The 14,848-nt window shown below is 42.2% G+C and overlaps 1 protein-coding gene across 5 annotated transcripts in view; it reads left to right on the top strand.

Annotated features, from left to right (window-relative positions):
* The window catches only part of plekhg4b (pleckstrin homology domain containing, family G (with RhoGef domain) member 4B), a 178,841-nt gene extending 166,482 nt beyond the window's left edge, over window positions 1-12,359 (top strand). For 3 of the 5 annotated variants that reach the window (XM_072560559.1, XM_072560561.1, XM_072560558.1), the window contains exons 21-24: window positions 3,082-3,351; window positions 4,689-4,897; window positions 7,386-7,457; window positions 11,227-12,359. In XM_072560559.1, coding sequence (XP_072416660.1) covers window positions 3,082-3,351; window positions 4,689-4,897; window positions 7,386-7,430 — 524 coding nt within the window. In that variant the 3' untranslated portion in view covers window positions 7,431-7,457; window positions 11,227-12,359. The remainder of the gene's footprint in view (window positions 1-3,081; window positions 3,352-4,688; window positions 4,898-7,385; window positions 7,458-11,226) is intronic. The other 2 variants (XM_072560562.1, XM_072560563.1) reach the window with 2 other exon arrangements.
* Window positions 12,360-14,848: the final 2,489 nt, after the last annotated feature.

Here is a 14,848-nt window from a genome sequence, read left to right as displayed (position 1 = left end):
GGATGGTGTTAAAATATACTTGGAGTCCTGACTGCTCAGAATAGATAGAGCCTCTCAATTCCCCAATTGATATACCTCTGAGGATCCATTAACCCATTAGTTTTCAGGCAGCATTTTTGATATTTGGTTCCCGTAGCTGGGCACAACTATTTGTCTTTATAATGAGTTTAAATGGAAGCCCCTTTTCTGACTGGGGCAGCATAGATTCTGTAGACCAAGAGTCTTGATCTGGTCCTAATGAAGCCTGATATAAAATGTTTGTTCTTTCTCCAGTCCCCTTTGCTTAGTATCTTTCAGTTCAATGAGCACAAACACATATGGTGAGCCACTGGATATCCAATCCCTCTACACCTCCATTCGCCATGACCAGGGCCTCCAAGCCCTCCGTTTTTTCCTCTCCAGACGTCCCCAACAGTACCCTTCCACTGACACTCTCATTCGTTTGGCCGAATTGGTCCTCACCCTTAACAATTTCTCCTTTGAATCCTCCCACTTCCTCCAGACCAAAGACGTAGCCATGGGCACATGTATGGGCCCCAGCTATGCCTGTCTCTTTGTTGGCTATGTAGAACAGTTGATCTTCCGTAATTACACCGGCACCACTCCCCACCTCTTCCTCCGCTACATTGATGACTGCATTGGTGCCACCTCATGCTCCCGCGAGGAGGTTGAGCAATTCATCAACTTCACCAACACATTCCACCCTGACCTTAAATTTACCTGGACTATCTCTGACACCTCACTCCCCTTCCTGGACCTCTCCATCTCCATTAGTGACGACCGACTTGACACTGACATTTTTTACAAACCCACCGACTCCCATAGCTACCTGGATTACACTTCTTCCCACCCTATCTCTTGCAAAAATGCCATCCCGTATTCCCAATTTCTCCGCCTCCGCCGTATCTACTCCCAGGAGGACCAGTCCCACCATAGAACACACCAGATGGCCTCCTTCTTTAGAGACCGCAATTTCCCTTCCCACGTGGTTAAAAATGCCCTCCAACGCTTCTCATCCACATTCCGCACCTCCGCCCTCAGACCCCACCCCTCCAACCGTAACAAGGACAGAATGCCCCTGGTGCTCACCTTCCACCCTACAAACCTTCGCATCAACCAAATCATCCACCGACATTTCCGCCACCTCCAAAAAGACCCCACCACCAGGGATATATTTCCCTCCCCACCCCTTTCCGCCTTCCGCAAAGACCGTTCCCTCCGTTACTACCTGGTCAGGTCCACACCCCCCTACGACTCACCCTCCCATTCTGGCACTTGCCCCTGCCACCGCAGGAACTGTAAAACCTGTGCCCACACCTCCTCCCTCACCTCCATCCAAGGCCCTAAAGGAGCCTTCCACATCCATCAAAGTTTCACCTGCACATCCACTAATATCATTTATTGTATCCGTTGCTCCCGATGTGGTCTCCTCTACATTGGGGAGACTGGGCGCCTCCTAGCAGAGCGCTTTAGGGAACATCTCCGAGACACCCGCACTAATCAACCACACCGCCCCGTGGCCCAACATTTCAACTCCCCCTCCCACTCTGCCGAGGACATGGAGGTCCTGGGCCTCCTTCACTGCCGCTCCCTCACCACCAGACGCCTGAAGGAAGAACGCCTCATCTTCCACCTCGGAACACTTCAACCCCAGGGTATCAATGTGGACTTCAACAGCTTCCTCATTTCCCCTTCCCCCACCTCATCCTAGTTTCAAACTTCCAGCTCAGTAACTGTCTCCTTGACTTGTCCGACCTGCCTATCTTCTTTTCCACCTATCCACTCCACCCTCTCCTCCTTGACCTATCACCTTCATCTCCTCCCCCACTCACCCATTGTACTCTATGCTACTTTCTCCCCACCCCCACCCTCCTCTAGCTTATCTCTCCACGCTTCAGGCTCACTGCCTTATTCCTGATGAAGGGCTTTTGCCCGAAACGTCGATTTTGCTGCTCGTTGGATGCTGCCTGAACTGCTGTGCTCTTCCAGCACCACTAATCCAGTATTTGGTTTTCAGCATCTGCAGTCATTGTTTTTACCTTATATTAAAAATAACCCTAATGTCTTGAATTTATTATTCAATTATGTTGCCATGGAAAGGGGTCTCTCAGATGGAAGGATGATAACCTTCATGCAATACAGTCCTCTCCTTCATAGCCATTGGCAGAGATAGACAGACTTGCGAGTCAGTTTACTGCCCCCTGTTGATGGGTGAAGTGTAATTCATAAGCAACAAGTCAGCAGTGCCCACATGCTGTGAATGAATTCCCTTTAAAACGTGAACAGAGTGAGCTGCTACAAAGTGGAAATATCAGTTTGTTGTCACTGTGATCTCATGATGAGCAGGGTAACTTGGTTACCAAGTTACGAGAAATAAAAGAAAGGTCATTTTCATTAACCAGAAGATATCTTCAGCATGAAAAGAGGCAATTCAGCAATTCACGTCTGTGCTGACTGTTGGAGCAACACAGTCACCTTGTAGCCCAGTGTCTTCCATTGCTTCAAATTGTCCTCCATTTCTCCTTTAAAATCTGCAATGATTTCAGCTTCAGGCTCTGCCTTTGACAAAGTGTTCCACTTTCCCACCAAATCACGATTGAAGGAGATGTGTCCTCACATCTCTCTCCAGTGATCAATTCTAAACGAATGACGCCTTGTTGTGGATTTCTAAACCCGAGAAGATGGTGTTCACACCAGAAAAGCTCTCCATCATTTTGATATTACTTCTCACCGTCCTGGCTAGGCTGGGTGTGAGCTTATACAGTAAATATGATGCTGTTGGCAATTTGAATTCATCGGCGGTGGGATTTAGTATTTTTGTTCATTCAATGCGAAACTTGCTTGGGTCCAAAAATAACAATCAAGCTTTCTGCTTTTTAGTTTGGACAGTTTCTACCATCTCTCTGTGTTCAATCATTCATCATCACTAAGATGATTATGTTTATGTCTATATACAATGGAATTTCTGTGGTATGATCTTCATTATGCTGCAGTAAGGTTATCTAATTCCATGGTCTCCACTACGCTTAAGCTAAGGACTGTATTCTTTTTTTAAATACTTTTCAATTCATGTCGTATTAGAATCCAGAACACGAGCATCCATCGCCGTGTCTTCATTTGACCACTCCACGTCCTTCAAGAGGCCTCATTCGACCATCTCCAACAGCAGCACCTCCTCTTCCAGCAGTCAGTCATCATCTTCCATACTGGGAACTCTTAACCTTCACATGTACTCAAGTCCAACACATTCCAATCCTCATTGGACACCTTTCAACCAATGGTCATATGACATTGGAACCTGCATCGAAGAAGACGAAGTGGAGCAAGAGATTGGAAGTCAACCATCAATGAGTAAGTCTTTCCAAGTGTTGAATCGTCTGCTTGGTTGAACCTCTGATGTCTCATGAAATCCCATCCATGTTTAATTTGACATATATCGATTTTAGACATCAAGTCTAATTTGTAATGGAATTGCATTGCATTGTTCGATATTTGACATGTTTCTGCAAAATAGCAAGAATCTCCATTGTCACAGTTTGTAGTGAGCTGGGGAAGAAATTAGACAATTGTATGATTGTGAACAGCAGGTCATAAAACTGGCTTGAAAAAGAAAGGGCTGTCAATGTTGTCGACTGGAGTTTGAGTCAGAAGGATGCTGGGATCTGGAGAGTGGTGAGAGCTGGGGTGAGAGTGGGAGCTGGTTTGTAGAGAAGATTGAAGGCCTGAAAGATCAGTGGTAGGCAGTGAACAGAGGGGGTAGAGGCTTGGGAAGATGAGCTTTTGGAAGTCAGGGAGATTGGAGACAGGGGTGATGGAGTGATGTGTGTGCAGGAGGTTGAGGGCTTCATAGGGAAGTTTGGGGTGGGCAGAGAGCTCAGAGAATTTGGGGGTCAGTATTAGATTGTTGAGGAGGGGATTGTTAGCTGATGAGGCTGACATGTGGAATCCAGCAGCTAAGTGGTAAAGCTCTTAGACCCAGTAGCCATCAGCAACCCGGGAAGCTAGGTCAGTCACAGTGCAGTTTGAAATTGTGGATCAAGGTAATTCTGCCTGTGTCATTATAATAATTAAACTGCAAAATGCCTCTCAGGAGCACATTGTTACCCCTCAAGCCCTTGATCCCCCAACCCCATTAATCACAGTAGGCTGTTTCTGGTCAAGACTCAGTCGTAATAACTGTTTAACCTTCAATTTGACTGAAACCAGCCCTATATTGGGATTAGCCTTCCTCCCGTATGTCAAACAAAGCAATTATCTAAATCTTGCTCAGTGTGGTTACAATTAATGAATGCTGTGAATTCTGGATGACTTATGGCAGATGTATGGTTAAGATAAAAATAATAAGAAAAGAACAGCTTTGATCATTCATGACCTCAGAACGTTTGAATCTCAGGATATAGGCTTGCAGTAAAGTCACTGTTGCGATGTGGAAAATTCATCTTGTATTTAGTATAAAATCCCATTATTGATTTGTGGAGTAGAACAATTGCTTTTTGAATTGGTGATACAAAACTTTAAGAAACCGAAGAAAATGGGTTTAAAAACTTCTGACAGTTGCAAAAGAAATTATATTCATATCATGTTCCCATCTCGAAACCCCTCCACATCCTGCACTGTTTGTTATTGACAATTGTCTTGAGCGCATGGTATCAAACCCAATGGGATTCCAAATTTTTTTTTTGTCCCAGTCACAGAGAGTTCGGAGACCTCTTCACAATGTACTTCAGCAGAGAGCGTCAGTGGCTCAACTCTCAACTGTGTGTCCCAGCTTTCCTCAGAGACATTTCCTGACGACACTTCACATCCTGATTCTAAGACATCATGTCATTATGTTTCCCTAAATCCTTCCCCACGGCTGCAAAGGGCTAAGCCAGTAAAGAACCAGTACATCACAGCAGTAAGTATGTGTGCTTTGACTTATGTAGGGTACATGTGGAAGAATTGCAACAACCACAATTCATGCACTAGTCCTGCGATACAAGCAATGCTTTTAAACACTCATAATTTAAATTTAGCTTTCCGCACTCTACCATTCTACTGTCTACAATGAATGGGGTTCTCTGGTGAATCAGGAATATTTGGCAATGTTAGAAGTGATGGATACATAGACATTGGAAAGGAATTCTAAGTAAAGGTTAACTAAAACAAAGGAAGCATTCCTTCCTTACAAACTCCAGCTGAATTATATCAGGATCATTGCCAATTTGCTTCGGGCAGAACAGTGCAGTTCTTGACTGGACTTTTGGAAAATAACTGCTTCCTTTCTCCACCTCATGATCAGGATAAATTCCAATCTGTAATTAATTCTAATTACCTGCAAAACAAATTTCAGAACTCAAGCTCAGATCCCAGCTCCTGGATGTTTATTAGACTTGGCAAAACGGGACAGGTTTGAACTAAGTGGAAAGTGATATCATTGTTTGAAAACAAAAGTTGCCAATTTTAGTTTTAAGCTGCTCACCATCCTGTCTTGGAAATATATTGTGGTCCTTCCCTGTCACAAGGTCACAATCCTTGAACTCCTTCCTACAGCATTTTGGGTGTACTAGCGTCATATGGGCTTTAAGATTCAAGAATGAAGCTCATTACCACCTTTTCAAGGGCAATTATTTATGAACAATAAATGCTATCCCAGCCAGTGAATCTCACATCTGCTGAATGATGGATGATAAACATCAAGGACAGAAACTTGTTCTCTGATGCATCTATAATGTGGCCTTCATGCCACCCTCCCTCAAACCCCCTTCCAACCTGTCCAAAATGTTGTTGGGGGAAAAGCAAGGCCTCAGGAAATCCACTGAGCTTTGTCCCAGTGAGATCACTAATGTGGCAAGTTTTGAGGCTGATCCAAGGCATTCAAGAGCAGTGGGGGAGCCCAGTGGGTCACCTTGCTTATGCCTTGGTCAGGGAAATGAGGGCACTTAACTCAAGGGGCTCATTCAACATGTTACCATCATGTTACACCTCTCATAGGTGCTCCCTCCCTCCCCAGATTCTCCATCAAGATGCTCAAACTTTGTCTCCATCCTCCTGGGCCTCACCTCTCCTCCATACTGTCGGATGCCACGCACTCCTTATCACACTTAGCTGAGCTTGCACTCCAGAGCTTAGAAACTTGGTGCTGCTTATAATCCCAGTCTTGGCCACTGCTGCCACTGGACACCTAAGTGTGAAAAATGTGAGGAGAAACATTAAGATATTTAGTAAGAGGTACCCAGAATCTGAACAGCATGTGCTGTTAAAACAATGGATTCCTTTAGTTTCTTCTAGAATCCATCTATGGGTGTATTGTCATCTTAAGTAAACAAGCTCTGCAGTACAATTTCCAATGTACAACAGTGATTGAAGGACAGAAGGCTTATCTTGAGCCAATTAATGTTCCTTGAAGCATCAAATGGCTGTCCTGGTCAGAGGTGATCGATTCTCTACCAACTCTTCAGGCAGTGATGGACGGGAGACACCACCATTCAAAAGCCTTGCTCTAAAGAGCATTTTCCTCTTTCTTATTTTCCTCCTCATTTTTCTTCCTCTTTGTCTCGTTCTCTAAGTCTCTTTCCTTTTTAACCTTGTTTGCCTGTTCCTCCTTTTTTCTTGTTTTCTCTTCTTCTTGGACTTCATCGCTTGCTTTTCTCCTTCTTCCTTGGTATTTCAATCTGTTTCTATTCTTTGTTTTCCTTCTCTTTCAGTTTATCCATTGACTAAATGCTCTGCCTCATTCTTTTTCCCTTCATCTACCTTTTCGAATTCCCCTTTTTTTAAAACCTTTTTTTGACTTTTGATGTGTCATTGGACATGGTAAAATGTTTAGTCAAGCAAAAATTTGAAAGGTACTCTTTCCCATTTGATCCTATTATCCCAAATCCTGGGGGCCTGCCTGTTCTCGCTCCTGGAATCTCTGTAGTGCAGAAAGAGGCCATTGAGCCCATCGAGTCTGCATTAACACTCTGTAGAGCATCCTGCCTAGACCCATTTCATCTCTATGATCCCACACTTACCAAGGCTGCATATTCTTGGACACTACAAGGAAATTTATCCACCTAACATGTACATCTTTGAACAGAGTGAGGAAACTGGAGCACCTGGCAGAAACCCATTCAGACATGGGGAGAACATGCGCACTGCGTGCAGTCGGGCAAACAAGGCTGGAATCAAACCTCGGTTCCTGGTGCAATGAGGCATCAGTGCTAATTACTGAGCCACTGTGCTGTCCGTGGTCTACAATACTATGAGCTGGTTGAAATGTGTTAACGTTTAAGAACACACGCACTGTTTGATATTGCTCTGTGTGTTGTTCAGCTCTATCCCATCAATGGGGCAAGTGTTTGCTCTGAGCATCTACTCGGTAGTGATTTTAATTTGGTTCCTTTCCTTCACTGTCTTGGCAGAGTAACCCCTCACATGTAACAATTGGCCTCTCAACACTGGTTTGAACTGCAAGTATTTGCAGAGATAGTTCAGTAAGTAACTAGTCTTTATAAATTAAAACCTCGTGAAGGATTAATCAGACTAATAATTTAAACAGGGATTAGTGGTGATTTAACTAAACAAGTCATTAACAGGAACAATAACAGGTGATTAGCATGTTTTGAATGGTGCTATTAATCACGGTGCTTTATTGTGGCTGGTAGCTATTAACTATTAACAGTATTTTGTCTATATAGGTGATTGGGGTCACTGGTATAATCTGAAATTATCTTTCTTTTGGTATAGCTATCTTTATCTGGCAGCATCAAATGTTTAATTTTGTTGATATAAATACCTTTAGTAATTTAGATTTAAGAATAAGATCATTCCTGAAATTTTAAGATTCACTTGATAAATAAAAAAGAAGCAAAGAAATTATTCGAAAGCTTTATCATTGATTGTGGTAATAACGTAAGTGAGTTTCAGTCAAAAACTTCTGTTCAATAGTGAGTGACACACGTTGGAAATCACATGAGGACGTTGAACTGGAGGTTGACTACAAATATAGGAAGGATGAGGAAAACCAAAGGAATTGCAGATACTGGAAATCAGAAACAAAAACAGAAATTGCTGGTCAAGTTCAGGTCTGGCAGCATCTGTGGAGTGTAGTCAGAGTTAACGTTTCAGGTCCAGTGACCCTTCCTCAACTGATGCTATGGCAGTTCTGAGGAAGGGTCACTCAACTCGAAACATTAACTCCCGATTTCTCTCCACAGATGCTGCAACATGTGCTGAGCTTTTCCAGCAATTTCAGTTTTGGTTTTGAGAAAGAATGAGGAGTTTGAGTTTTCTGTGGAGTCCAGAGAAGCTGAAATTCTGATCCTTAGAGTAAAGAGGATAATGAGAAAATTTAATGGAAGTGTTCACTTACATTAGGAGTTTAGATGCATTGATGAGCAGAAATAGTTTTCAGAGGCAGGGAAATGATTAACCAGAGCATGTGCCACATTCAAAATAATTGACAAAAAGGTGAAACAAGGATTTTTTTTTAATGCAATGTGTTATTGAGAACTGGAATGCAACAAGTGAAATCTTCCAAAGAGAATTGAGTTATACCTGATAAAATATTATAGGACTATGGAGAGGGGTGAATTATATAATTACTTCAAATAACTGAATGAGTTGTAATGGATCATAGAATCCCTACAGTGTGGAACCAGGTCCTTCGGCCCAACAAGTCCACACCGACACGCTGAAGAAGAACCCACCCAGACCCATTTTCTGCCCCTATCATCCTATATTTACCGCTGACCAATGCACCTAACCTACACATCCCTGAACACTATGGGCAATTTAGCATGGCCAATTCACCTAACCTGCATTGTGGAAGGAAATCGGAGCATCCGGACTTTAGATGTCTCCCACGCAGACATGGGGAGAATGTGCAAACTCCACACAGAGAGTCGCCCAAGGCTGGAATCGAACCCAGGTCCCTGGTGCTATGAAACCTCTGAGCAGCTAAGAGTCATATCAGACTTGAAGTGTTAATCCTGTTTCCTGTCTTCACAAATGCTGCCAGACCTGCTGAGTTTCTCCAACATCTTCTGTGTTCATCAAAGAAGCATAGTGCAACTTTACTAGACACAAAATATTTTCATAAATTAGTTACTTTAAACTATGCTTCCAATAAAATCATCCAACTCATGTTTTCCTCCTTTTTGGCACTTTCATATGATGTTTGTTGTCTTTTAATTGTCAACCCTTTGGTTGTTTTTGGTCAAATTTATTCAATCCATTTTTATTGTCACAAATTCCAACTGCTGCAATTTTTATTTCTCAGTGAGAGACAAGTGTAATGTAAAATATGTCAGAATTATCTATCTCTACAATTGTTTGGTAGGAAATTTGTTTCTGTGATAAATTGCTCTTTATCTGATGATGTGCGTGCACAATCAGATTCTGATTAATCCCTTGTGTACATTTATTATGGATAACTAGCACTTATTGTTTTTGTTGCTTTTACATTAGATTTTCCTTCCCATTGTCCATACCTAACTATGAACAACAGCAATCAAAGCTCTGGTATTTATTTCTGGAAGAATTAATTTTAAGAACAGAAAATTGGTTTAAATGGTATAGAACCTTAGTTAGACCGCACTGGAGTAATGTGGACAATGATCTCCATTTTATCAGAACCTTTTAGGAGGAGGGTGCAACAAAGATTTACAAGAATGATGATAAAATTGAGAGATTGTAACTATCAGGAAAGTTTAGTGTTCTCTTCTCTAGAAAAGAGAAGTTTGAGGGATTATGAAGCAGTTTGCTAAGATCGATGCAGAGAATATCTTTCTCCTTCTGGGCAATGTAAAACCAAAGATCATAAATAGAAAATAGTTATTAATAAACCTGAAAGAAAATCAGGGAAACCACCTTTTTGATGTATGTGACCTACAAGAAGTAATAGTTGAGGCCTGGAATGAATGATGCTAGGGTGCTGGATGTTAACACTAGATAAGCAAAAGCTAGGTAAACACATTAAGAAGAAAAAAATAGAAAGGTAGGTATATTGATGGGTTGGGTGAAATAACATTGGCAGAATCACATGTGGAGCATAAACATTGATATATTTGGGTTGAATGGCCTGTTTCCTTGATATAAATTTGATTATCGAGCAAACATTTTACATTAAAATATGTTCTAACTGACAAGTTATTCGGCAAATGGAGAAGAAGAGAGGATAAAGAGCTTACACTCCCAATAGAGGCATCTTAAAGGAAATGATTAAACTTAATGCAAGGATTTTTTTCTCTGTTTGTTCCTCTTCCCAAAGACTTTAGTCCCAGATCCTCCTTCATGTTGGAATGAGAGTCATATCCAAGGGGTCATATCCAAGGGTGTTGTATGGACTTGATTTGCATATATAAGGATCCTGCTGGCCTCTGATGGGAATGATTCCCTTCAGTGGATGGCACAAATGACGAGGTTTCTTCTTCCATTTTAACCCAGAATGCTAGCTTTCTGAGAATTATAATTCCCTCCTCTTAACTACAAATGGTTGCTAAACTAAGAAGCTTGCAAGATTACAAAGAAAGGTTGAAATTACAATTCAACTTATGATTTATTCAGGACTTTTCTGTAACATCTATATCACAACACAGTCCCACTCAAAGGGACATAATGTAAAATTCAGGCTAGGCCATTCAGGAATGCTGCCAGGAGACATTTCCTCATTTCCAGGGTGCTGGAAATCTGGAATACTCTCTTCCCAGAGTGCAATGGTTGCTTGATATCATTTGGAAATTTCATGGCTGTGATTAAGAGATATTAGTGAGGCAAATGAACTATACGGTATGGATCCAAAGTGGGTTACATGGGGTTGACATTTTAATAAGCCATGACCAAAATTGATTGGCAGACATACATGAGGGACTGAATAACCTTCTCCGGTTTAAAAAAAACCAAAGAACTGCAGAAGCTGGAAATCAGAAATTGAGAAATACCTCAGCAGGTCTGTCAGCATCAGTAGGGAGAAAGCAGAGTCAATATTTTAGTACCAGTGACCCTCCTTCAGAACTGGGAGTTCTTCAAGGGGAAATGGGAGAACTTCTGAAGAAAGATCACTGAACCTGAAATGTTGACTCTGATTTCTCTCCACAGATACTGCCAGGCCTGCTGAGCTTTCTCATTAGCGTCTGATCTTTTTAAAAAAACCTTCTCCTGTTCCGTGGCTGCATTGCAATATTTTTGAAGCAGGAAGTGCTCCAGTTGAATTGTTTGTACATTTCTTCGTTTCTGTTAAGTCATTATATCTTGTTTTATCAGCTCTGAACAAAGTGTGCCATGGACCTTCTTACCGACCCAGTGAAGAAGTCAGATTCAACTCCAAGGTATTGGTGCCCTTGAACTGCTCTCTCTTGTTTTGATGGGGGTCATTCAGCCACCATATGCCACGAACAGAAATTGTCACTTGGAAATCCAAAATAGGATGGATAAAGGAGGGCAGAAGCACTCACCTGACTGACAAGGAGACTGCATTTGCGTGACATTCCACCTGATATTGAAAGTGGACATTAGTGACAAACTAAATGAGAAGTAATGATAGTGTATGTACATACATTTAATAATGGTTAGTGTTTATTTTTACAGCTCACATTTAATTTTTTGTACTGCATTCTGTAAATAACAAGGTGCCTTCTCTGCATGACATATTTTCTTGTGGAATGCGTGGGGTTGTAGCTTTGAAACTGCAAAACTGTAAATGTAGATTAAGTCTTCACTGCAGCTAGTGTACAAATCAAATTGTGTAGCAGCATCTATATGTGTAAATATTTATTTTTATTGCTAGTTTTTTTTTCCTCCCAAAATTATGTCTATTATATCTATATCCTTCTTGGGTATCAAGAATAATGTGATCAAGAGAGATGATTTAAAATTTCACTCTTTTATATGTTGTGTTTGTCTCAGTAGGAGATTGATGTTGCATTGTTGAATTGAGCCAATTATATTTTGTACACATTTGACTGGAGATGGCTGCAATGAAGTTTCTTTCAATAGCAGTTACCTCCATTATAATCAAATCTGACCATCTTAAGAGATCAGATACCAACATTTATTCAATGAGCCAGGACGCAAGCTACAAATATTTTGTGAATGTTATAAATATCCTATTTGCTTCTTTTCCATTCTCTAATGACTTACCATAAATGTCTTTGCGTGTTTATGTGCCAAGTCTCCAATGCCATTAAAAACCTTGAACCACTTGCTTTCATTATATTCTGACAAAAGATCTACCCATTTATATATATTTAATCATATACAACTGATAGAAATAAAAAAAGTGAGCAAATTCAATCAAGTGACCCTTTTGTGACCAGGCAAATACTGTCTTCTGCAATCTCAACATCAATTTTATGCCTTCATGTTTTTACCAAATAAAATTAATTTCTGCCTTTCAATTACGTTTCTTGACTATATTGTTTACGTACCGTCTTGGCTCACAGTATTTCTGCCTTGCCATGCTGCTTAGCACAGACCAAAGTCTGAAGTCCTGTCATGGTCATCACTAGTCATCAATCAAGAGGGTAGACCTGTTGCTGTATGGAATTTAAGTTTTATTCATCTGCCAACAGCCATATGTCAGCAGCCCATGTGGTATACAGCATGTGTGTTAACTAAATGGCTTTGTTTCAAAGATGAAGGGGAATGGTCCTCAATCATGTCTCTGTCAGCATCTGATATCGGTTCATGGTCAGTCATCCGCTTGAGGTTGTCAGGGTCAGGGGTCTGTTTCAGTACAGTACTCAGTACAGAATGGCCACTGTCAGTCCAGTCCAGTCAGTCCAGGCAGAGTTGTCTGCTCATGTCGATTAGTGACGTGGGCCACAGTCAGCCGCTGGGGTAAGCAGAATGGAAGATAAAGGATGTTATCAGGCCACTGATGTGGTACAGAATTTGGCAAGTTCAAAGATGATGATGCAAGTTACCAACCTGTGATGCATGGGGGAAGGATGGGCAAGTTAGAAATTTGACAACTGAGGGAGGTGAGAGTGTATGAGAGGATATGGCTTACTGTGGGAGGTGGGATTATCGGTGGTCACCACCACTGTGGTCTTGATGGGAAGACTATGTTTCCCAATAGTGGACAGGATAAAACTGGATGGGGATGGTCTTGTGAGAGTAAGGCTGAGAGCTGAAATTATAGGTGGTGTGTGGGAACGTGTGGGTGGATCAGGTTGTGATAAGCTGAACAAGGAGTACTGGAAAGAAAGGAACGTGAAAGTTCCAAGGAGTCCCCTGGTTACCAGACTGAGCCTGTGGTGATTCACGGTGCCTACTGCTACATGTGTCTCCCATCATATTCACAATCCAACATGTGAAAGGCACATAGAAAATGGCTACAATCACACTTAGAGCAAATGGAGTCTTTTTTCTTTCTGTTCCAAAACACAAGCTTTACTTGTGTACAATGGGAGACCCTCCAAGGGGTAATAGCATCTATCATAGAATCCCTGCAATGGAGGGAGAGGCCATTTGCTCCATTAAGTCTGCACCGATCCTCCAAAGAGCACCCTACCCTATTCCCATAACCCAACATTTACCATCGTTAACCCATCTAGCCTGCATGCAACAGGGCAATTTAGCATTACCAATATAACTTGCACAACTTTGGAATGTGGGAGGAAGCCAGAACATGAGGAGGAAACCCATGCAGACACAGGTAGAATGTAGAAACTCCATACAGACTATAGCCAAAGGCTGAAATTGAACCGGATCTCTGCTACTGTGAGGAAGCAGTGCTAACTACTGAGCCGCCATGCGTAAATCTCATAGAATAGAATCCCTACAGTGTGGAAACAGGCCCTTTGGCCCAACAAGCCCACACCAACCCTCCGAACAGTATCCCACCCAGACCCATTCCCCTACCCTATTACTCTACATTTACCCCTCACTAATGAACCTAACCGACACATCCCGGAACACTTTGGGCAATTTATCGTGGCCAATTCACCGAGCCTGCGCGTGTTTGGATTGTGGGAGGAAACCAGAGCTAACCCGGGGAAAATGAGCAAACTCCATACGGACAATTGCTCGAGGCTGGAATTGAACCCAGGTTCCTGGCGCTGTGAGGCAGCAATGCTAACCACTGAGCCACCATTTGCAAAGCCCACGTTTAAATCTGTATTCAGAATACTGTGCAAGTGAGAGTGGGGTGCAAATGCTGGTCACAAGCAATTTTAACCATATTGGTTGTTGCAGATTTCTGCGAAGCAGTAATACTCCCAGGGACCACAACAGTGATACTTTAGGGCCACAAAGCACAACAATATTGCAAGATCTCGCAAGCTGTACGGAACTGATTCCCTCTCACCTTGAACTGTAGGTGTTCTGCAACATGCTGTTACATGCAATGATGCCTTTCTTGGGTTTTGTGGGTCTTAGAGCACAAGATCATAGCAATCATGCAACACTTATAGTCTCCTACTGTCTCTTTGCAACATGAATAGGAAGGATTTGGAGGGAAACGGGCCAAGTGCTGGCAAATGGGACTAGATTAGGTTGGGATATCTGGCTGGCATGGACGATTTGGACTGAAGGGTCTGTTTCCATTCTGTACATCTTTATGACTCTATGACTAGTGCTGCATTCAGTGGAATAAGATGTGATGTCAGAGTGCATTATGCAGGCATTCTGATTCCCTTGTTGCTGAACTCCTCCATGTGCCAGTGCATGGAGGATTGTGTTAAGCCATAGTTTGTTAGTTTGTGGGTGATGCAAATATTGCCAACTATTATTGCAAAGGACCTGTTCTGTTTCTGCTCTGAGCACAGCTTCATTATGTGTGACTGGTGGATCCAGCCACATTCGGGGCTTAATGTCACTATTGCTGTGATGGTGAAGGGGCGGAGAAAGAGAACAGGAACATATGTCCCAGCAAGTCCAAGAC

This window comes from Chiloscyllium punctatum, chromosome 41 (genome assembly GCF_047496795.1).
Source record: "Chiloscyllium punctatum isolate Juve2018m chromosome 41, sChiPun1.3, whole genome shotgun sequence".
NCBI lineage: Eukaryota > Metazoa > Chordata > Chondrichthyes > Orectolobiformes > Hemiscylliidae > Chiloscyllium > Chiloscyllium punctatum.
This window is presented reverse-complemented; position numbering and strand designations above follow the sequence as displayed.